Below are 23,089 nucleotides of genomic sequence, written 5' to 3' on the forward strand. Positions count from 1 at the left end.
CTCTCCCTCCCTCCCTCTCTTTCTTTTCCAAAGTTCTTGTGAAGAGAACTGCTCTACCAGAGCTAAGGGGTAGAAGACCAGGACTACTGTTCACATCTCTGGGCACTCATGGTATTGAGAACATTCTGAGACTTGAACCCTTTCTTCAAGCCTCAACATGGCCAATAGTTCCAGGTGACACGAATCTGTAGATGAGCCGTAGACAGCTCAAGGTCACTGCGCAGGTCAGTGACGAGGTCAAGCCTGTGTTAGAAACAGGACACGGAAAGTGAAGCTGAGTTCACTGAATGGAAAGCTAACATTTCCCTTCAGGAAGAGGAAGAGAGGCCCAAATGCTACACGCCCCTGGCCTGAGGCAGCTCGCTCTTCCCTGTAGACCTACTGTAGCCATGTATGGTGAGAGGGAGAGGGCAGTGCTTGGTTCTCCTTTATGAGGAGGGCTAAGGTCCCGGGCACTGATGTATGACTCTGTCCCCTCCACAGGCTTCTCTGGATAGCAAAGCCTGAGTCATCCAGAGCCCTGGGCTTGAAGACTCCAAGAAGTTATAGGTTGACCTCAGCCTGCTGAATCAAGTGAGGAGGGGACAGTTACTACTTTGATTTCCAAAGTCGCCACCAGAGCAGTTGGGCCACAGCAAGGAAGTCCTTGCACCTGACCTGGGATGGCTTCGGCCCACCTGGCTTTACTCTGCCTCGCCTAGCCATTATTCCCAGTTTTTCTATCTTGACATGATCTCCATGTAATTTTTCTAAACAGCTGTTCTCGGTTTTGAAGAGACCATCATCATTTCCAACCAGACAGTGGTGAGGTAGAGATGATTCAAGCCTAATCCTACCTTGATATGTGAGAAACTGACTCAAATCTGGGGCCGTCACACATGTGCGGAGGAGGCAGCCTCTGTGGCCAGATAATAATCAGGAAAAGAAAATATATTTTTCAAAGACACGGGTTAGGGATGCTATAATTTTGTGAAATTATATGATATGCAAACGTACCATTTAGAAATCATTTTAAGGCTCACTTAAGTTTTGCCTATAACAGTAACAGCAATATATGCTATAGGAAATAACTAGGAATATATGTTATACATTCCGTTTGTGGTCTATTTACATATGTAATGTGAATATATATGAAAGATCCATGTATATATAATCTGTGATATATATACATACATATATATATGTATATATAAAATTAAAAGAGGAAGTTGGAACAAATGTCCCAGCTGATATTTTTTCCTATGCTGGCATGAGTGGGGATAAAGGCGCTGGCTAAAAGTTTACTCACAAGGAAATCTATCTCGTAAGAAACCGTTTCTTCCCAGAAACAGCAGTGAAATCTGGGAGCTGCAATTCAGACTGACTCATGAGTCACCCGTGGAGTCACTGTAAGGGCCAAGATGCTTTGTGGACTTCTGACTCCACTAACAAAAATGGTCCCATCTGAGGACTTCCTGCAGGTGCCCTCCCCTCACCCTCCTCAAAGTTCTCGGTTCATGTACTTCCTAGAAGGATTCTCAGAAGGGAAATGGTGACTCACTAGAGAAGTCAAGTGAGAGAGGGTAAGGGGGGTGGTGCCTGGGTGCCCCGCTCCCTGGAGACTCCTTACATTGAAGAAGGTCTCTGCAAAGCAAGCTGTCCTCACCTGGATTGTGGGGTGTAGTACCTGTGTGTCCCAGAGGGGCCCGCCATCCTAGCCCTGAGTGGCACAATGCCTCAGGCCAGATGACATGCGGCTCCAAGGCCTCAGCCCCCAGCCCTCCTCCCAGCTCTTCCCTGGCCTCCTCCTCCAACCTCTTTGACTGGGCTTAAATATCTCTCAGGTAGGGAAGATCAATGGGAAAGAGCACTTCGTGCTTCACAAACACGAAGACCAGATCCCAGCACCCACATGAAAAGCTGGGTGTGCTCATGCGTACACCAGAGCCACCAACTTAGACACAGGCTCAACGAGACACCCCATCTCAAGTGAATAAAGCAGTGAGTGATGGAGCAGAACACTTGATGTAGCCCTCTGGCCTTCAGGCATGCATGCATACCCACATGTGTGTACTTAACACACACACACACACACACACACACACACACACACACAAAATCTCCTCAAACACCACATGAGGGCTTGTGGGACACACAAAGTGATTCTCTGACAATTTCACTGGAAAATAAGATTCCTGCCTGATCAGAAGGTCATGATTATATATTGTCTTGTTTACAGAATAAAAACACTAAAGTTAATTTTTTTTTTTTTTTTTGCGGGGAAGGGTAGGGTTGGCAAATACGCTAAGCCTGTAGCCACTAAAGTATCTCTTGGCCAAGTGGGAATTCATCACACTTTGCTCAGAGAAAACAGATGGGTCTCAGTAAAGGAAACATGCAAACAATGCAAGACTTTCATCATCACAACAGCTCACTCTGAAAACACAAGCACCATGTAGCCGTCTCCATAAGAAGGGTCAGTGTGAGTGAATGCCAGACCCACACGCCAACCTTTTAAAGGGCTATGACAATGCCCATTTTAAAGATGAAGAAACTGAGGTTTGGGAAATTAAGTAAGAAGCCTGGAGCTTAGGGCCAGCAATCAGCATCAGCATTCTGCTGGGTTCCAGAGTATATACATGTAACCCATCAAGAGACCCATGACCAAAATGTAAAACCACATGGCAGTACAGGAAACCTGAGGACCTAGAAAGCCAGCACAGCCTGGAAAGAGTCAGCCAGGTCCAGGACATAAGACTATAACCTTAAGAATTTAACTTTCTTCTGTTCCTTTGATTCCAGTCTCCTGTAAAAGGAACTTCCATTTCCTGGTACCCCACAGCCAGGTGCATTCCTTAGCCTTTTAATACCCAATGGAGGAGGATCCAGTAGGTGAGGTGGCACATGGCCGCAGTCAAAGCAGGGACCCTTCAGTGAGGTGCTTAGTGCTTCTGTTTCCTCTGTTGAGTAGTCAATGTCCTCAGACAGCCAAACCTGTAGCTGCCCCAGGGCCTTGGCACATGCTGCCCCACTGCTCTTACATTTCCTTTGCGTGTCTGCCTGCCAGTCTTCCTTGACCATCTTGTCCACACTGGAGCCCCTGACACTTCCCAATACCTCTGGTCTGCTGATGCAGCCCGTCTCGGTCCGCCTGGTTATCCCCCTCCATAGCTCTAGCTGGCATCAGGGTAGGGAACTCCATTGCGGAATAAATGAATGAATTGATTCACACACACCAAATCCCAGAACCATTTGCCATGCTCTTGGAAGAACGTCTTGAGGTAAACTCAAGGATGAAGGAAGCTGCTTGTTCTAAACAAAACAACAACAAACAGCCTCTTATTCTTAGGCAAATATGTCATCAAGATACATCCGAAATCTCGGAAACCGAAGTCTGGAGTGCCCACAGGAAGTCACTGAAGGAGCTGCCCGGCAGGTGCACAGTAGGAGACAGTACCGAGACTATTCCACTGCCTGGAGCCATCAGCTAGAGTCCTCTGAGCCCCGTCTCCCATTCCTAACAACAGAGCACGGTGCATGAGCTCCATCCTGCCTAGGCAGGGTTCTGAGGAATAAAATCCATCACAGAATGACTGAAAACCTTGAAGCCAACAACACCCAAAGTGTGGCTCTGTGCCCCAGGACAGGATCCCACAGGGAGGGAGGGGCTGCCATCAATTGCCTTGCAAACTTGTCACTGAGCACGTTGGTTCAAGTGCTCCAATTGTCCCTGCTGTTTATGAGCCTTGGCCTTCGAAACTGGGCTGAAATGTGTTCTCCTAAAGATGTTCCCCTGAGATAGGACAGTGCCCTGCATTGTTCCCTACATACCAGCGCTCCTGTCTCAGAGCGAGCCACCCTCCTTTTAACGGCTGATGACAGCTCCAATGGCTGGGCAGAAATCAGTTGAAGGAAAGGGAAGTCTTGTCGGAAATGAGATTAATCTTGTAACGAGTGTTCAGCCCTGATAACCCATCTGGGCACAGAAGAGCTTAAACTGGAGAGCAATTAACCTTCACCCGGCAAGCTCTGTCCAACCGTTATAAACATTAAAGAGACAGAACGCACCCCCCTCCGTGTAGACTAAACAACCAGATTTGAATTCCACGTCAACGGCCCCTTCACAGATGTACACCAACCACCAAGTTTGGAGGAAAAGTGGACAAAGGGCCTTGTTGACCAGGTAGCCTCTGATCTTGGTTTTAGTAAACCGAGGTCATGAGCACCCTCCTGGGATGTTTGGAAGTGAAACCCTCCAGCACAGCTGATACAATACAGGCCTCTATATCTACCATAGGAAGGCAACTTGAGGCTTTTGTCCTGCCCTACTGACCACGAGAGCATCAGCTGGTTTGTTTGTGTTTTAAATCTTTGAGAAGTTATTGGCTTTATGAGCAGAGAACCTGTGATACTGCCTTTATCAGTGTATTCAGTAAGGATGACCTAACCAAAGGGGCCCCTGGGAAATAACAGGATCTACTGGGAGAGCCTTCAGTAAAAATCACCTCTCCAAACCCAGAGAGCCACATCTGAAGTCGTGTATTTTCTCACTCAGGCAGTAGCTTTCTTTAGTACTAGTTTATACTGAGTCACTGGCTTGTGCTGATGCAGCTAATACAGTAAACAGGTAGACCACACAGCACTTATGACTTAGAGGAAGCTAGAAATGGATGCAGGATACACACCATACATAGCATTTAGGCAAGAAAAACATATGGAAATTGCACAGGGTGCAGATACTCTATGTAACTAGGTTATTTGTGAGTGTGACTGCAACTCATATTTTTATTTAAAAATAAAGGAATTATGAAAGCATCCATTTAACATACCCTAAAGCAAACTTATCTCGCCCAAGGCTCTAAGCTAGTCATCCTATCGGTCCAAGTTGGTTCTTAAAAAACAGCCTGTGAGCTTTTATCTCCACCTTGAACCCAGTGGATAAGTCGGTGGCATCTCATGGATATGTTTGCACACAGCCAAGCACATTTCTGTGGTTGCCTCACTCACACTGGTGGTCTCTAGACCAGCCCAAGACCAGTATTCAAACATGGCATGGCACTGCCTTTTGTCACTCAAGAGAACTTGTCATGGCCTGAAGCAGGGATCTGCTCGTGCTAAACTGTGCCTTTCTGCCTTCTGCAGGGAAGACGCCCTAACAGTCCGGCACAAGACTCTGAAAGGACTTACTCTCCGGTCCCAGGGATTTGCATCAACCCCGTGTGTTTACCACTAAATTACTTGCGTACAAAGGAGGCCATTGTGTGACCCACCTCAACTCATCACCGTGAGCTCACCAGTGCTTTAGAGAGATGGGCAAGGGCAGGTGAACGGGACAATTTTTCATCTTGCATCAACCCTCATGTGCATGTGAACTAGGTAACAACATGAAGGCAATGTAACGTGAGTCTACAACCTAGTTCTTAAATCTTTTCAAGGCCAAGGTAGTCTTTTGGAGCCTTCATTGTTAGGGGCAAGAGGAAGTTTTTACTCAAAAATGAAATCATTTTGTGAGACCTAACATCTTAATATTCCAGGGTAGTTCATGTCCCCAGACTCAAACCTTCTGTGTGAGGCCTCAGTAGATATCAAAGACAGAGGATCAAAAATGAAATAACGTTGCCTGGTAATATGAATGTGTGGGTCCATTTTTATAAGTTCAGTCTTTGGCCTGAGAACATTGAACTTGAAGATTCATGGAGAAGCAAGCTTTAATAGGAGGTGAACAGCACCTTCATCCACCCAAGTGGGCGGGGCAAACACGAGCCAAGTGCTGATTGGCTGCCAGAGCAGAGATGCCCCACGTGCTTCTGAGGCGCTTCACATCTGTCCTGCTTCACTAAGTCTCCTGAAGAGATAAAAGAAACCACAAAGTCGCTCTCAATATCTTGTGAAACTGAACTGCGGACCGTGAGTGCTTTGCCTTACAGTGATTTCGTTTTGATTATCAACACCGGATTTAACGCTGTGATGGTGGGCAGGCTTACCAGCTTCTTTTTCTCCCCAATAAAATGAATAGGGGTCCATGCCGTTTATACCAAAGTGATTGGTGCAGAATCCTAAAGGCAGAATCCTGGCATCTGTGCTCCACCTATTAGAGACAGAGACCTGGGCCCTGCTCTTCCAACTAGCAAATTACACGCAGGACAGAAGCACTGAGACCTTTATCTCTTTTCCACCGTGTGGGTGAACACCTGGGATCTGAGAATACAGTCTATTTAGAGGCTGGGTCTCTGCCAATGTAGGAATAGTGCAGTGAGATTCCACCTAGTTGGAAGCAGGTCCTGCACTCGGCAAGAGCATCCTTCTGAAAGGCAGAAGAGACATAGAGAGGTGAGGTGAGGCAGAGATCAGAGTGAGGAGGACCACAGCTTCCTGAGCCACCGGGACAAGCCAGGTGCCCCTGATCAGAACCTCAGCAAGAAGCCGGCCCTGCCCACACCTCAGCTTGGGACTTCTCTCCAACAGGGATGCAATGAAGGTCAGATGTTTGACACTTGGTGGTGGGGGTGGGGGTGGTACTTAGTCACAATTTCCCTGGGTTACCAATACCCTACCTGTGACTGCTGCTTGTTGTTACAATAAAAACTTTCCCATGTTAGAGTACTACAGTAGTCAATATTTAACTTATATCATTAACAAAACTTTGAAAATTGCTGGAGTTTATGCCAAGAATTAAGTTACTTTCTGGTTAGGGCAACTGGAACGTCCTAGTTTTTCAGAAGAACGCCCATGTTTTGGTCAATTTTCATGTCAAGTTCTTTGCTAACCCTTCACTTCCCTGGCGAGGAACCACTTCCCAGCCTGTACCACTGGAGCAGCGTGCACAGCTCACATTCTAAGAGAGACTGTCACTCTGAGGGCAGGAGGCAGAACCAGACCCTTTAGATATCTCAGGGTTTTGTTTTAAATGATGTTAAAGTTACACACTAAAAGCAAGTTAAAACCCTAATTTCTTTAGTATGTTTTCCAACTAATAACTGAAGGTAAATTAGTCCATTTTGACTGCTGTATGTACTCGCTCCCCCAACAGAGTCCTGGTTCTCTTTTAATTATCCGAGAACAATTAAGAATGCACACATCCAAAGTACAATGGACTTCTAGGTGACGAGTCAAGTTTCTTCCAACATTTTGACTCTCAACAAAAAGCCATTTCCTTTGCTTTGACTCCTTAAAAACTAGAACTGGGTTTGACTGTTCTAGCTCAGGGAATGATTTCCAGATATATATTTGATCACATCTTCATACATTCATTAATTCAGTAAATATTTATGGACACCACTTTATGTGTGCCAGAGAGTGAAGAGATGACTTTCCAAATGATTGAAAAATGTTCACTAAACAACAGGCAATATTCCTTAGAGGTGTGGACACTGGTAAGCTGCTCTGATTCAAGTCAATAACCATTCACCCATGCTCAGGCAGGCAACCCTAATTAAATGGAGGGATTGTTTTTAAAGACATGAACACATAAGGAGAGGGACTTGTTAGGAAAAAGAGGCTCAGTGGGAAAGAGGGGGATAAGAGGATACTGGGGGAATCACTGTCAACATACATAATAGATGTATGGAATTATGAAAGAATAATTTTTTAAAATTTTTATTTACTTATTTTTATTTTACGTGTATGAGTGTCTTGCCTGCAAGTGCAAAGTCCACAAAGGACAGAAGCTATAGAAACCACCTCAATGGATAAAGAGCCTGTTCTCTGCCATGTGTAGAATATAACTCATCTTTGAAAAAAGAGTGTCTAAGCCGGGGAGGTGGCTCAGTCCCCACGATATTTGCCCTGCATGTTTGGTGCCGAGTTCGGTCCTCAGCACTGCATACATGTGCATGGCGGCACACACCTCTAATCTCAGCACTTAGGAAGTGGAGGCAAGGCGGATCAGGAGTTCAAGGTCATCTCTGACTATATCCGTAGTGTCAGGCCAGCCTGGGCTAAACAAAAAGCAAGGGGATGGGAGGGGGGAGGGGCTAATTTTCTATCATTTTACCAAATGTGGAGAAATCTTAAGAAGAATATACCAAGTGAAGCAGGTTAGTTACCAACGGGAAAATAGGGGATGATCTCACTTAAAGGTGGAATCTAAAAATATTGGTCAAATACATAGTAATCAAATCGAAAACAAAACAGTGATCATGGGTGGGGCAGGAAGTGAGAAGATGTAGGCTGGAGAGTAAAGAATGAGGCAAACGGGATGATCAAGTCCAGGGGTTAACGTGCTACCCAGAGCCATACTTAGCAACACTGTACTGTGCTTTTGCTCACAGTAAATTTGGGGTGCTCTTCCCCCCAACACATAATGGGTGACTAGGAGGTAATGGCTATGCCAGCCTGCTGGAGTGCTGTAGCTTTACCACCATCTTCTTGTGTATGAAGACTCATGAGCCTTAGATATATTCAATCAAAATCTAAAATAATTGACAAATCACTCAAACCATTTTTAAGAAAAGTATGAATTTGGTGAAGTATAAAAAACATTGTTGTGTATCCATCTGGGAAGGGAATTGAAATGGATTTGATTTTCTAAGTAAAAAACAAAAATTTCCTGATATGCTGTTATCATAGACATGGGAGCTGCCTACCATCAGTTAACATGTACACACACACGCACACACATGTGCACACATGTACACACACACACACCATCCAGGCAGCTAATCATTGGCTAGACATTTACCCAGGATGCACTTCTTACTGCTAATCAATACAATAAAAGACAACATGACATAACATAGCTTAAGGCTCAGAACACTGAACTTTCACAGCCCACATTTTGAGGGTTTCTGATCTTGACTCTGATAGGACATTGTGTGTGCGCATGTGCGTGAGTGCATGAATGTGTGTGTGCATGTGTGTGCGTGTGTGCATGCGTGTGTGTGCGTGTGTGTTTTACTTAGTACTCTACCACTAAGCTATATCTGTAGCCCTCCTTCGACTTGGTTCTTATTTTGAGACAGGGTCAGAGTCAGCCTAGAACTCACACTGTAGCTCAGGAAGGCCTCTGAACCTGCAACCCTCCTGCCTCAGCCTCCAAACAGCTAGGATAAGAGTCGTGAGTGATTACGCCTGTCTGTCATAGACTTTTGACCTTGGGAATGACCCAGCCATGATAATCAGTAGCTACCCACTCACCTTCTCTGAAGAATGTCCGGGAATTGGTGGAAGGAAGACAGCATCCGACGCCTTCAATTCTGGACCTCTCCATACATTATGTGTCTATTTGTTGAGTGAATGCACCTTTCTGTCTCCCCCAAAAGAGGGCACACACAGGAGGGAGGCGGGGACAGTAGGTGCCACTCATTCGCCCATCTTGATTTTTCATGGAATTATGAAAACGGAGCTGAGCCTCTGAAGGTTTGGTGATTGTGGTGCTTGACCCTCAGGTGGTCTTAGAATTGCATCTCTTACATTTTCACATTTTGACCCCTTTAGACAAAGCTCTAAATGCCCAGCGTGTACTGAAAATTCCTTTCTAAAGACCAACAGGGGAAATAATCACAATCACAAAAGATAACTAATTGCTTCATAAAAGGAAAAAACATATATATTTAAAAATTAATACGGCTGGGTGTGGTGGAGCAAAATCCCTACATTTTGGAAATGGAGGCAAGAGGATCACAAACTCAACACCAGCCTGAGCTACACAAGGAGACCCTGTCTCAAAAACAGAGACAGGACTGAAGAGTTGGCTCAGCAGTTAAGAGTAAGTATTGTTCTTGTAGAGCACCAAGTTCCATTCCCAGCATCCACATCAAATAGTTCCCAAGTGCCTGTAACTCAAGCTCCAGGGGGTCCACCACTCTCTTCTGGCCTCAGTAGGTCCCTGCATAAATGTAGGATAGTCAGTCTCTCTCCTCTCTCTCTCTCTCTCTCTCTCTCTCTCTCTCTCTGAAGTGAACAGGGCCCCTCAGTTGTCACAGTGTATCTTGATGTGCAGTGTTGCCCAAATAAACAGGGCCAAACGACCACAAATTGAAGCCTCTGTAACTGTAAGCCAGAATGTCTTCTAATGGGTTGACTCTCTCTCACACAGACACAGAGAAACACACACAAATAAAAATAGGGGACTGGAGAGAGATGATGCCTCAGTTAAGAGGGCTTGCTGCTCTTGCAGAGGATTCAGTTGAGTTCCCAGCACCCATGTGGAATGGCTCACAACTACCTATAACTCTAGTTCCAGAGGATCTGACAGCTCTGGACTCTGCAGTCACCGGTACTCACACGCACATACTTACACATACTGACTCACACACATATACAAAATAAGTTCGTATGTACATCAAGCTATTCAACACTGACACAGGACTGCAAAGCAAATGTCATTGCCAGTGTTCAATCTGTTCTTCTGAGAGTAGAGGTACCACGTGGGGCCGGGTGGGGCAGGATCTGCCTGGGTAGATGTCTACTGTTCGCTCCCTATCCTGAATCCCTCCTGCTTATACCATTTGAACCACTGGAAACTGAGAAATGAGGTCTTTAAGAAGGAATGCAATGACCCGGGATTTAGCTCAGTAGACAGACTGTCTGCCAAACACGCATGAGGTCCTGGGTCCAACCCCCAGCACTGAAGACAAATGATGAAGAAGGAGAGCAGCATCGAGCCTTGACTTCTAAAGGGGTCGATGAAAAGTTCACAAACTAAAAATAAAGGAAGGGAAAAGGGGCTCACTATTAAGAATGAGTTTCGTTTCTCCAATTTTTTACCTGCGTACATTGAGAAAGAACCGGAACACCAAAACAAAATAAACAAACCAACAAAAAATCAAGAACCAGACCCTTGATGGTGTGGTGCCAATTACTTTAATTCTTTTCTAAATTTTAATGTTAGTTTTATAAACCTCTATACTAATTGAAATGGGAGAAAAGAAGAAAGTTTTTATTATTGTTCTCTCAGCAATATTTTCTGATGGATCTTCTGAGCCTGAATTCATTTACTCCAGGCAGAGTAAACAAAACGAGCCAAAGCCCATCCTCAGGCAGCCAGGGTGGTCTTTGGAAAGGACCCCAATAGAAGAGGCTCTCCATCAGCATAGAGAGGCACCTGACTGTTCTCCAGCCACACAGCCACAACTCATGATGCCCTGGAAGATGCTCCGGAGGTCAGGAAAGCCACCTTGGAAACCTAGGGAAGCAGCCAGAGACAGTGTCTGTGGGAAAACCATGGTGTGTTGGGAGATATCTGGTGTGTTTCCCTATTGGGCAATGACACCTCACAGTAAACATCTAGGGACACACATGGGAGGAAGAAAGTGGTCTGCATTCAAACAGGATGCTGGCATTCTAGACAGCAGGGCCTCCAACGAGGTAAGTAAATGGAGTCAACAAGTGAGGCTTTAAAGGGAAATCACTTGGGGTAATTTTGCTTCGATTCCATTTTGCTTCAAGACACAAAATATGTATACTGACTGGCTGTGTAGACAAAAATCATTAGAGGATGCTAATAATTAGCACCAGCATAGGACACTGGATCGATCATCTAGCCACATCGAACAGCTTCCTTCCAGGGTTAATTCCAGTCCCTGCTTCCACGGGCAGTCCTGGACACAGGCAGAGGGCCCCCTTAGACAATGGCCTCTTCCCACCATTAATGCAAAGCTCACAGGTGTTTTCTAATCAACAAAGGAAGCATCTCCCTTGTGTAGGAGCCGAGAGTGAGGGACCCAGCAGTGAGGTTTTTGTGATTATTTCTGACCTCTTTGGGAGGCTCACAAGGAGCAGCAGGTTTCTGTGTTTTGAGCTTGTAAATACCATTCTCCAGGGCTTTGCCAGGACCCGAGCCCAGGGTCTCCCAGGTGCTATTTATTTTGTTTAACTCATTGTTCCCTGTTATTGTTTGTTGACTTGTTATGTTTTTCCTGCTACGAAAGGCCCAGTCACTGAGGATGTACCGTGTAGACGGGTAATGGGTGAATCTCTATTGTTCATGCTTTCTGGTTTTATTGCCTTCCTTCAAAGGGCCTAAACAATGCATTCCTTAGAATTTAATAACTGGTGTAAACTCAGTGCAGAGAACAAACTGTGAACTGAAATTTTTGGATCCCAATCTGGTGATCTCGGCTTGACAAAAGAGAGCAAATCTACAACTGCTGTAAACAGAACCACCCTAGATGCCTTTCATCAAACCTCAAAGAGAACCTTTAGGTTCATGGTTCCCTTCCCATGACTCACAAAGGTCTGAGGTGCCTACAGGATGCATTGCTAGAGACACACGTCCAGCAGAGAGACAGAGACAGAGACGGAGACAGGGAGAGAGGGATAGAGGGAGAGAGGGAAAGGGGGGAGAGGGAGAGAGAGAGAGGGAGGGAGAGAGGGAGAAAGGGGGAGAGAGGGGGAGAGGGAGGGAGAGAGAGGGAGGGAGGGAGAGAGGGAGAGAGGGGGAGAGAGAGAGAGAGAGAGAGAGACAGAGACAGAGACAGAGACAGAGACAGAGAGAGATTTCACCTGTTACTAGACAGAATTCTAGAAAATCAGGCTGGAGAGGCATAATGAAAAGAAGCAAGCAATTGGCTGGACGCTTCTATGGGGAGCCCTTCCTGCCTGCAGTGCCTCTGGTTGGCCTGGCTACTGGAGCAGGAAGTGAGTAGAGGAAGTATCTGTCTACAAACCCTTTATCCTCAAGGTAATTGCTGTACCAGCATTTTGCTGTTTACCAAAGCAGTAAACACGGGATCTAAAAAAAGATGTTTTCCATTGCCAGAGAACAAGGCTGGGAAAAAAAATCTATGCATGCTTTTCCTCAAACCCAGCTTCTTAAAAAACTGGTTGCCATGGGCTTGTACTTCCATAGTAAGTGTTAGCCTTCAGGGTCAGAGTAAAGCAGATTGCATCTCCTAGGGGATATTCGGGAAACAAACAGGGGTTTTCTTGCTGGAATGCAGCCCTAGCAAGGCGGATTTTATTTCTCTTTTCTAAGTTTAACACAGGCTTAACAGTTCATCTTCTTAGCTCTAAAGAAAGGCAAAGTCAACCAACTACCTGTGTTAATTCACACTAGTGGAGAGAACAATTCAGAGAGTCAGATGATTCCGAAAACCACTTCTATCTGACCCCAGACAATGTTTTTTATTTCAATAACTGGTGCAAACTCAGTGCAGAGAGCAAACTGTGAACTGAAAGTTTTGGACCACAATCTGGTGATCTTGGCCTGACTGAAGACAGCAAAATCTATAATTGAAGAGAAACCATAAAATTCAAAAGTACCTGAGCTGATACCCAACAATCCTGGGCCATCTTCACCCCACCTCTTTCTAAGATTGAGAGCTTGCAAAGCTGCCCTATCCCAGGTTCCCAGAATGAGAGACGCCAGCAAATGTTGGGGCGGGGCTCGGAAAAGAGCAAACACATCACATGCATGCTCAGGAAGGGAAGGGTCTATGTCTGCACTATCGGTGATCTTGGTGCTTTTCAAATCCCCTGTAGGATGCATATGTAGGGTTCATAGTGATTGGAGGGGCGTGGGGGGGGGGCTGCCCAGGGGAGGGTCAGGCAACGGCAGTAGGTACTTCCCAGCATGGACTCACTCTACCGCCAATATAACCCACAGCGTTTGAACACTCTAGAACTCCCTGTCAGAGCTTTCATTTCATGGTACAGAAACAACAGCACCTTCGAGAAAAACGGACCAATTAGCTCCTTGAAAAAAATAACGTTGAATCTGCAGGTCGCTGTAGAAACTGAAAGGAGAACGGAGAGAAAATTTTGATGCATTTCTGGCGTTCCGTCTCAGAAGGGAAGCTGACGGGACATGTGCTAAGTAGCCTCCGTTTTCCCCAGAGCTCCGGTGTGCTGTGCAGAAATCTGAGCATGGGCATCTGCTCCTCTTCACATAATACAAGTGAGAACTATGGTTGTCTCTGGAGAACATGGCTAGGTGCTGTGAGGCGGTGAAATGTCACGGGTCAGGGAATGGAAGTGGCAGGATTTGAGCCTCAGGAGGCTGCCGGGAGCCGTTTCGTCTAGCCCCGGCACATGACCTGTCTGCACCACCAAGGCCCTGTGCTGCACTGCTGTGAACTGCCTTGTGATTCCCAAGATCAGTAGAGCCACCTGTTCCTGAGGAAGAACAGCAGTGCGGCCCCCACCCTTATAGAACAAGGGCCAGGAGAGGCCATCTTCCTGCCAAGGTCCCACTGCATCTGGCTGAAGATCTGGTCCCCCACCTCCCCTGGCCCCTGGCTGCCTGCCGTCTCTTGCAGAGATGATAAAACCAATCCTTTCCCACAGAGGCTATCACAACGATACTGTGAAGAAATTGAGAGTACCAAGCACCACTCTGGTACAGATAAATGTGGGGCTGTGTTGTCCTGCGCGGCTTCATGTTATCGATGGTCACTGTATAAAGACACAGGACCTCCAAGGGGGGGTCATGCAACGTAAAACCACATACTCTTAGAGCAATGTCTTAAGAAATCTACCTCAAATTGAGACACAAACTCATTGTGTTGACAAATCTGAAGTGTTTCAACAGTTTCTTCTTCCTCCAAGGTGAACTTCACATGTGTGTCACATACCCATGTGCTTGTGGGATGCACTAATTGCACTTGGGATTATTAGTAACAATGATAACCAAAAAGGGAGAACGAGAGATTGGGAGGGAGATGGGGTTGTGGGCATGAGAAGGGATCAGGGGAGGTAGTGGTAGATGAGTATAATCAGTATGTATTATATAAATGTACAAAGAATAAAAAAGCATTATTAAAAAAAAGACCCAATAGAATGTAAAGGGAATGGAAAATTCGTGTGGAGGTCTGGAGAGACCCTCTTCTGAGCTGAACTCATGACAGTACTTATTAAACAGAGAAAAGAAACAGAGCCCATGTGTTATTTGCTACTATCATTTAATGACAGCAAAGAAATTGTAAAAGTGCCTGAGTAAAAGTGCCTGGCACACAAGCATCAGGATCTGAGTTCAGATCCCAGCACACCTCACTGTAAAAGCTGGGTGCTGGAGAATGCACATCTGTTACCCCAGCCCTGGATGGCGAAGGCAGGAGGATCCTGGATCCCCGCCTCTCAAAGGCCAGCCCGTCTACATGAAGCAGTTGGTCTGAGGAACAAAGATCCACGCTAACCTCTGACGACCACACACACATGCACACAGGTACATGTACACTCACGTACACACATTCACAAGTACATGAGTGAGTGTGTTCCATTCAAGAATACAGGATCTCTGCTTCATGTACCTGTCATATTTTCCAGAAATTGGCATGCATTGTTTGTACCGAGTGTTTGAAGTAACAGTCCCAATGTTGATGTTATGGTTGGACTCTGACGTGGCACTCTAAAACATAAATAATTTTACTTGGCTTTGGTGTTTCTTTTCTAAAAGCCTCAGAACTTATCTGCACACAACAGCACAGCACCCCATTTCTCCTGGGGCTGAGTTCTACAAAAATCCTGTTTCTTTTCTAAAAGCCTCAGAACTTATCTGCACACAACAGCACAGCACCCCATTTCTCCCGGGGCTGAGTTCTACAAAAATCCTGCCGAAAGTCGTGGCGGGGCCTGTGGAAAACTCTGACCTGAGTTTTCATTATTGACGCCTAAGGCAGAGTGAGGAAGTAGATACTTGGGCTGAGGTGCTGTAAACCAGTCAGCCACAGATCTGGATTCGAGAGCCTGTGCCCTGTGGACGCTGCCAAATAAGGAAACAATTCTCATGGATCTGAGTAGGAGGGCACTTGTGGCATGCACACGGCTCTGAGTTCCATCCCCCATACCCCTAAAAATTCATCTTAGAAATATATTTCTTTAAGCCAGGCATGGTGACTCATACCTGTAATCTTAACCCTTGAGAGACTGAGGCAGGAGGACTGCCATGAGTTCCAGGCCAGCCTGGAAAGTGAGACCCTGTCACACACACCCACACACATACACACACACACACACACACACACAAAACAAAACAAAAAAAGAATGCTTGTCCCCAAGCAGAGGTGGACGAGAAAGCTTTGCATTCTTTGGTTGCCCAGCTCTTTACTGCCTAGCTTCCTAGTGTGACAGGGCCACTGATTATGGGATTTTTTTTTTTTTTTACACAGGAATAGATGATAGAGTGACCAGTTATAAAAATTTTTATTATCCATTTACTTCATCTGCTGTCCTATCACTTCATACATCATTTCTCCCTGAAGAATTAAAGATCTAGGATAAGTGGCTGGAGAAATGGCTCAGTGGTTAAGAGCACTGACTGCTCTTGCAGAGGACCTGGATTTGATTCCCAGCACCCACATGGCAGCTAACAACCATCCACAACTGCAGTTCCAGGGGATCTGGCACCACCTTCTGACCTCCATGGGCATTGCATGACACAGGTGCACTTACATACATGCAGGTAATATACACATAAAATATAATAAATATTTCTTAAAAGATCTGGGATATGACAAACAGCAGGGATGGAAAGATGCTGATGGTCAAGAAGGGAGACCAATAGATCTGTTTCCCTTCTGTGGTCATTTGGCCTATCATCTGTCCTTATCTGTGACCAAGCAACAGTGCCCAGGTCACTCTGAACATCTCTTTAGACGATGTGAAAGTTTAGCACAAAACCTGCCAGGCAGCTTTTGGGATCATGTCAGTTTATAATATGAATTCAATATTGTAGAGCTACATTGTAAAAAGCATTTTATACATTTTTAAACACTAAGTCCATCTAATTATTTTATTTCACTAGGAGAAATAGCTCTAAATAAATAAGACTTCTATTTGGAATTTAAAATGGCTCTATTAATTTTATCCCTTCAATTTTATGATTACAAAGAATTTTAGTTAAAGTATATTAACAGTTGTCAACCCCTATGGTTTGCTGGTTGCTATTGGCGACATAGAAGAGGTCAGGTTACTAGCAAGTTTGATGACCTCAGCTAGTATATATGTGACACAAACAAACCCAAGGACCCAAGCTAAGCTGGGAGATGTGAGGACGAGAAACGAACAAAGAGGGAGTGAGGAAACGGAGTGGTTACGGATGGGCCACAGTTTTAGGGGACACACCTTGGGCCTCGGCCGAGTAGTACACGGGAAACAATTTAGAGAAAACCAGGGATGAAAGTGAATGAGAAAAAAATTAAAACATAGAGTGGACAGCCGAAACAGGTTCATACCAAAAAAAAAAAAAAAAAAGAAAAGAAAGAAATGCTCAATTGAATATAAATTCAAATCAGAAAAAGAAGGATGAGCTTGCATCGCTCCTCACCCCAGGGACAAAAGACTCAGCAAAATAGCCAAGTTATGTGGGGGCCAGTCCTAGATAGAAACTCGCAACACTTGTGAAATCAGCAAAATATTTAAATTTGGCAAATACATTAAAAACATATATGTTTGCTGGCACAACAGTTCATTTTCTAAGCACCAATATTAACATTTTTTTGAAATCACAGAAATGGTGCTTTGCAGTAGATTCATGAGAAATCTAACGGGGCCATTTCCTACAACAGGACATTGGTTGTAAAAAAAGATATTGTCTGCTTCAGGCAGAACACAATGAAGCATAAAAATTCTGTTTATCAAAAACACGTAGTGACGTGGGGAGTGTGTGTAAATTAATGTCAGCAGAGAAGAGCAGACTAGTTAGCCATGTGGAAGGGTCCACAGGAGCGCAGAAGCAGAAAGACCAGCCCCAGGCACTCAGGTTCCATGGCCCCAGGATGTGGACTAACCTATAATGACTGTAATACCTTCCCATCTACCCAACAGTGAAAAATGATGCATGTCTGTAAACTACACAAAGCAAGAATATGTTTTCCCACAAACATTTATGGAAAGGAATGGGACAATGGAGGGTCCCGGGGCGCCTCTCATTGTTCAAACCAGGAACGAACAAGACACAGTCACAGACCTCTCACCGCCTCCCAATAAACAACGCCGGACCTCAGGACGCACAAAGCCAACAGGCTGACCAGCAAAGCCTGGGGCCCCCTAGACGCTCTGCCTGCCCTTGGGGTTAACACCCTGACCTGCTGTACCTCTGTGCTAAGACCCCACCAGCTCCTGCCTTCCACTTTGCCCAGGTGTGCTTTGCAGCATTCATGGGAGACCATGCTATTTTCTGGTCTGTTAAAGTGTCTGGGCAGAGTCTATGGCTGTAAGCTTTACTTTTGAACCAGAGTCGTAGGAAACATAGAAGGTAAAGAGAGGGGTCAGAGCAAGGCCATTCATACAGAAAGGGGACACCCTCTGGCAGATCCACCTACTGAGCTCTAGGTAGAGGCTTGACAGACATCAGCTCACACCAGCACAAGGTAGGATCCCCTTGTACAGGTGAGGAAGCCAGAGTCCTACCACTGAGGGAGATGCCTGCTTACAGTCACAAGACACTATGTGCCCAAATTCACAGAAAGTAAAAAAAAGGTTTCTCAGGGTGATCTGACACTGTCCTTGAGGCAGGTTGGAGAACAGTGTCCCCCATCCTACCAAGTAGGGGGCAGCTCCCCTGTGGCAAGTGGACAAGATTCCTCCAAGTCACAGGACACCCCCACATTGGCAGTGTGTGATCTTCTCTGCAAATTCCTCAGGCTGAAACTGTGCATTTCAGAAACCCTCAGAGGCCTCCATAGATTTGAAAAAACATCAGCCACTAGACCAGCATCTCTCCCAAGTTACTGAAAAGCTGGAACTACTCAACAGAAGGAAACTCAGCCCAAAGTTTCAAATGCAGAAGTAATATTTTCCTGAAAACATCAGGAATGGTTACTTTTGTAATTTTATCTTATGCTTTTCTAAGAAATATCAAGTATATATGTCAATGCTTGGGGTTCTTCTTAAAAACATAAAGGTCTGGGGGCTGGAGAGATGGCTCAGTGGTTAAGAACACTGGTTGTTCTTGCAGAAGACCCAGGTTCGAATCCCAGCACCCACATGGCAGCTAACAACTGTCCTAACTCCAGTTCCAGGGGATCCGACAGCCACTTCTGTCCTCCACTGGCATTGCACAACATGGGTGCACTTACCTACATGCAGGCAATACATGCATACACATAAAATAAAAATAATAAATAAAATATTTAAAAAAATAAACAAAAACAAAATAATCACTTTAAAGAAGCTATAAATAATAAAAAAAATAGTTCTGTTTTGGAATACTCTAACAGTTCAGCAATGCATTGAATGAGGGGGAATATTCCTAGAGATTCGTTCATTCACAATTCTGCTTGCCAGAGTGAAAGCACCTGGTGGGCCCAGGTGTGTACATCCACACATGGACAGACACATACAGGAGGGGCCAAGCAAAAGTGTTCACAGCCAGGATCTGCAATGGACCTGGGTGCACACAGCCAGGCCCTTCAGACACTCTCCTTTCCATGCCCCAGGCCAGGGTAGAAGCTGGGGAGGAGGTTGCTCCTGGATGTGGCAGTCACCCAGCAGGACAGCAGCACCTGGCACCTGGCTTTTCTTCCACTGTCACAGAGCGACCAGGAGACCGCGCCTGTTCCTCCAAGGCCAGTGGGTGGAAGAGGAACGCATTCGGAGCTACTAAACCCGTTAATCACATCCACTGAAAACCTATGCAGAGATGACCTTTCCTCCCATTATCCTGTTTTAAGGCATTTCCTTCACCTCTGATGGCAGCTATCCACAGTGCTCACCAAGAACTTTCTTAGTAACTTTCCAACTATCCAGAGTGCTCACCACGGGCCTTCTTAGTAACTTTCCACATCCTGTCTGATTGCCGAGGCACTTCCACACTCTCGCTGCTGTTTGAGTCTGCTTGCTCTGTATCCTCTCTGTGTGACAAGAGAACACCCCCCATGCATATACACACACATTTGAAAGATCCGGCTCCATAAGCCAGGCTTGCAACTTGGGGTTCATGGTCCCCTTAAACTGCTCAGTCCAAGGATAGAACTTCTGTTTCTGTTGTACCTGCATTCATTTCTTTCAATGCATTTAAATGCAGGATGCTAAGGAGAGATGGGGCTTCCTCAGACTTCCCAAATGGTGAACAGTATAACAAACAGGGTCAGGAAAGCCTTTGGGCTTTAACAGTCAGGGAGGTCTTTGGCAGGGCTTGGAAAGTCATTGAAGGACTGAATAAAACTCCTAACTCAAGAACACGGGATTATGCAGGGAACAGCAGGCTCACTGGAGTCTGTAAGAAAAACACTGTGCTACTTTAAGGCCAAGGCCAAGCATCTCAGTATTGGAAGCACAGTTATTCGGGAAGCCGTAAATGCCATCTTGGAACTGCCTTCTGACAGGGACGTCAGCTTGGTTGCCGACAGGCTCTTACTAAAACCCTTAAGATGATTCTGAAGCCCATAAACATGGAGAGACAAATCTAAGCTCTTTTACCTCTTCCCACTGAAATACCCTTGGTTCAAATCGCGAAGAGGGGTGATCATGAAAATCACAAGGCTGGGATAAGAACATTCAGCTTTGCAACGTGCCTCACAGTGTTTTGAAAAGAACCCCATGCTGATGCGGAGTGCCAGCTTAACAAGTTCAGAGCATCTGAGAACGAAAGGACTCTGGTTTATTTACTGGAACACCCAAACCCTGAATGCATTTCAGACTGGAAACTGCCTGTGTGGGGACTGTTTCCTAATTTCAGTGGACAGCCATAATTTCCCCACACTCATTTGAGCTTTGCACTAGCACAATTAAAACTGTAGCCAACAGACTCAAGGCCTCCTTTCCCGCTCTGTAAACAAAGCCATAAAATCATCCATTACTGTACCCAGGAAGCCTGACAGAAACAGGACTTCAAGGAAGCCACCTATAAAAAGACACTTTTGACAGGCAGCCTTAAAGAATTTACTCCGAGTCATTATAACCCTGGGAGACATACATGTAATGCAACATTCAGCCATGCAGAACATTCTACATACGAGCTAACAATTGCCCAAAAATGTATCCAGGGAATAGAAATACTTTCAAACTTCAAAAGCAGCTTCCTACCTTTATAAATGTGGACTTTGACTAAACAGCATAACACACTTGAGTATTTGGCAAAATGTACCCTACCTTCTACAGGGCGCAGCACTCTTTCTGTGCCCTTTAAAGCATTGATTTGGGGAAGGGGAGGAACCCACATAAGGTTCTACTCAAGTTCTTCAAGATTTACAAAGAATATTTGGTTTAATTATTATGAAATATGATTAGAATTAAAGAGCTCAAGGGAAGGGCAGCATTTGGGGTTATGAAAATCAAGTCATTTATCTGAAAGTATCAGACCTTCAACTTTCAAATTCCGTTCTATGGTGATTGTATTGCAGTGGGCCCTGAGCCTTGAAGCCAGAGAAAGAAAACTGAAGAAGGTCAAAGTCTTTGTGAATGAGTCTTTTAGTACATTATCCATCCTGAGAATTAGAAACTGAACTGCATTTCAGAAACAGTTTACACAGAACATACTAATCAAGCTGCTGACATGAATATTTCAAGTAATAACTACTAAACCAAGGAGAATATTTTTAATGCCTTGTCTCACTTCTGGGCAAACTCCCATTTTCACGGGCTTTCAAACTAAGCTGAACTCTGCGCGCACAACTGATCACTTCTAACCTTTGTGCAGTGCAGCAGAACTAAAGACACACAACAAAGAATACGCTCTTTCCTCCTTTCATTACCTGAATGGTCGCTGATTTCCTTCATTCTTACAAATGTCACCAAGGCCTGGTGGCCTGGAATATATTTTAACAGACCCCACCACATCACAACGCCACTGACTTCTACATCACCTTCATTTGTTTCCAGAAATCAGCCCACAACCAGAAACGTTTGCAAGAAAACGCATTAAACCAAACACGGCAGAGCAGAGAACCAACAGACCATTGCTTTCCAGTGCCCCCACGCCCAATGTGGCTAGGAAGAAGGCTTACAGTGCACAGAGGAGCAGGTATTTTATTAGTGATAAATACATAAGCCCACACACCTAATTACCACCATTTGAGTTTTGAGAAGGCTCAGTCCTCAGCACAGAGGTCCCACAAATCAAGCCAACGTCCTGTTACCAACAGCCACTGAGCACCTCTTCACCTCCACGGGGATGTGCTGGCTTGCAGGGGGCTAAGAAGTCACTGAAGAACATCCAGAGGCTCACCACTGTCAAGCCCATGCTTGTCTTTGACCCTGCCCTCCAACCTCTGCGATTCTGTTGCCTCGTCTCAGACCCGCATCCGCACACCGTTAGGGATAGGTAAAGAATCTCAAAATTCAGAAATGTTCCAAAAAGCCTTCGCAAAAGTAATCCACGGCCCTCAACAGTGAATTTAGAAACCCCAATTTTTTTCTGAGTTTGAAGTTTTTAAGCCTTGCGGATGGTCAGAGTAGGAAAAAGGAAATTTACTAGGCAGTGCAAAGGAAATCTTGTTGTCCCTATTGTGGTAGGGGGGGTGTTGCCCAACCCTAACTTATCTGCCTTGATAAAGGAAACCAAAGAAAGCTCAGGAAGAACAAGATTTTGTCAAATATAGAGGAATCCTCTCCTTACCTTGATAGTGCTGGCCATAATGCAATCAAGTTTATTGATCGTTAATAAATGTTAATAATAATTATTGCTTCTCTCTGACCAGAAAGTAGTTTTGATGAGGTTGTTTAGAGCGGATGAGATTGTGCTAAGTCTGGGAAATGAAGTCAGCCAATGGCAGGAAGAGGTTACTATTGGTCCTGGCGGCCCAGCCCAAAGAAACAGGATATTTGGGAGTGGAGAGATAAGAGACCCTGAAAACAATGTTGTTTTTCTTGATGATATGCAGCCAGGAGATTTTTTTTTAATTAAAAAAAGAAAAAAAAAAAAAAGGCATCAATTGGCTGGAACTGGGGCTGTCACAGCAGGTGTGACCCGGGTGGCTCTATGACAGGCTGCCCCAGATCGAGGCAGGATACAGATGTGGTGGGACTCCGCATGACTGCACATGGAAGGTGGAGGGTACCCCACAGCCTGGGTGCCAGGTCCCTTCCAGAAGTGCCACCCGACTAGGACAGAGGACAGACGCTAGCTAGGACCTGTCTTGTTACTACATGGGCATGCTTATTAGGGCCATTTACTGCCTGACTTTCAACAGTGTTCATTGATTCGATGTCTCCACAAAAAGCTTCAGAAGGGCTCCATGAATTCTCTTTCCAAACACAAGCCGTCTCTATGTGCTCCCCAAGAAATGAGTTG

General features: G+C 45.3%; 1 protein-coding gene across 4 annotated transcripts in view; it reads right to left on the reverse strand.

The window, feature by feature from the left end:
- The window catches only part of Erg (ETS transcription factor ERG), a 202,476-nt gene that overhangs the window by 90,613 nt on the left and 88,774 nt on the right, over window positions 1-23,089 (reverse strand). The window contains exon 1 of one of the 4 annotated variants that reach the window (XM_017796557.2): window positions 22,025-22,198. The exons of 1 other annotated variant lie outside the window; for it this stretch is intronic. In XM_017796557.2, the coding sequence (XP_017652046.1) occupies window positions 22,025-22,039 (15 nt within the window). In that variant the 5' untranslated portion in view covers window positions 22,040-22,198. Of the gene's footprint in view, window positions 1-21,856; window positions 22,199-22,414; window positions 22,547-23,089 lie in introns of those variants that run through there. 2 more of the 4 variants (XM_008826910.3, XM_008826907.1) reach the window with 2 other exon arrangements.

Source organism: Nannospalax galili, unplaced genomic scaffold (assembly GCF_000622305.1).
Source record: "Nannospalax galili isolate Female #2095 unplaced genomic scaffold, S.galili_v1.0 scaffold192, whole genome shotgun sequence".
Classification (NCBI taxonomy): Eukaryota; Metazoa; Chordata; class Mammalia; order Rodentia; family Spalacidae; genus Nannospalax; species Nannospalax galili.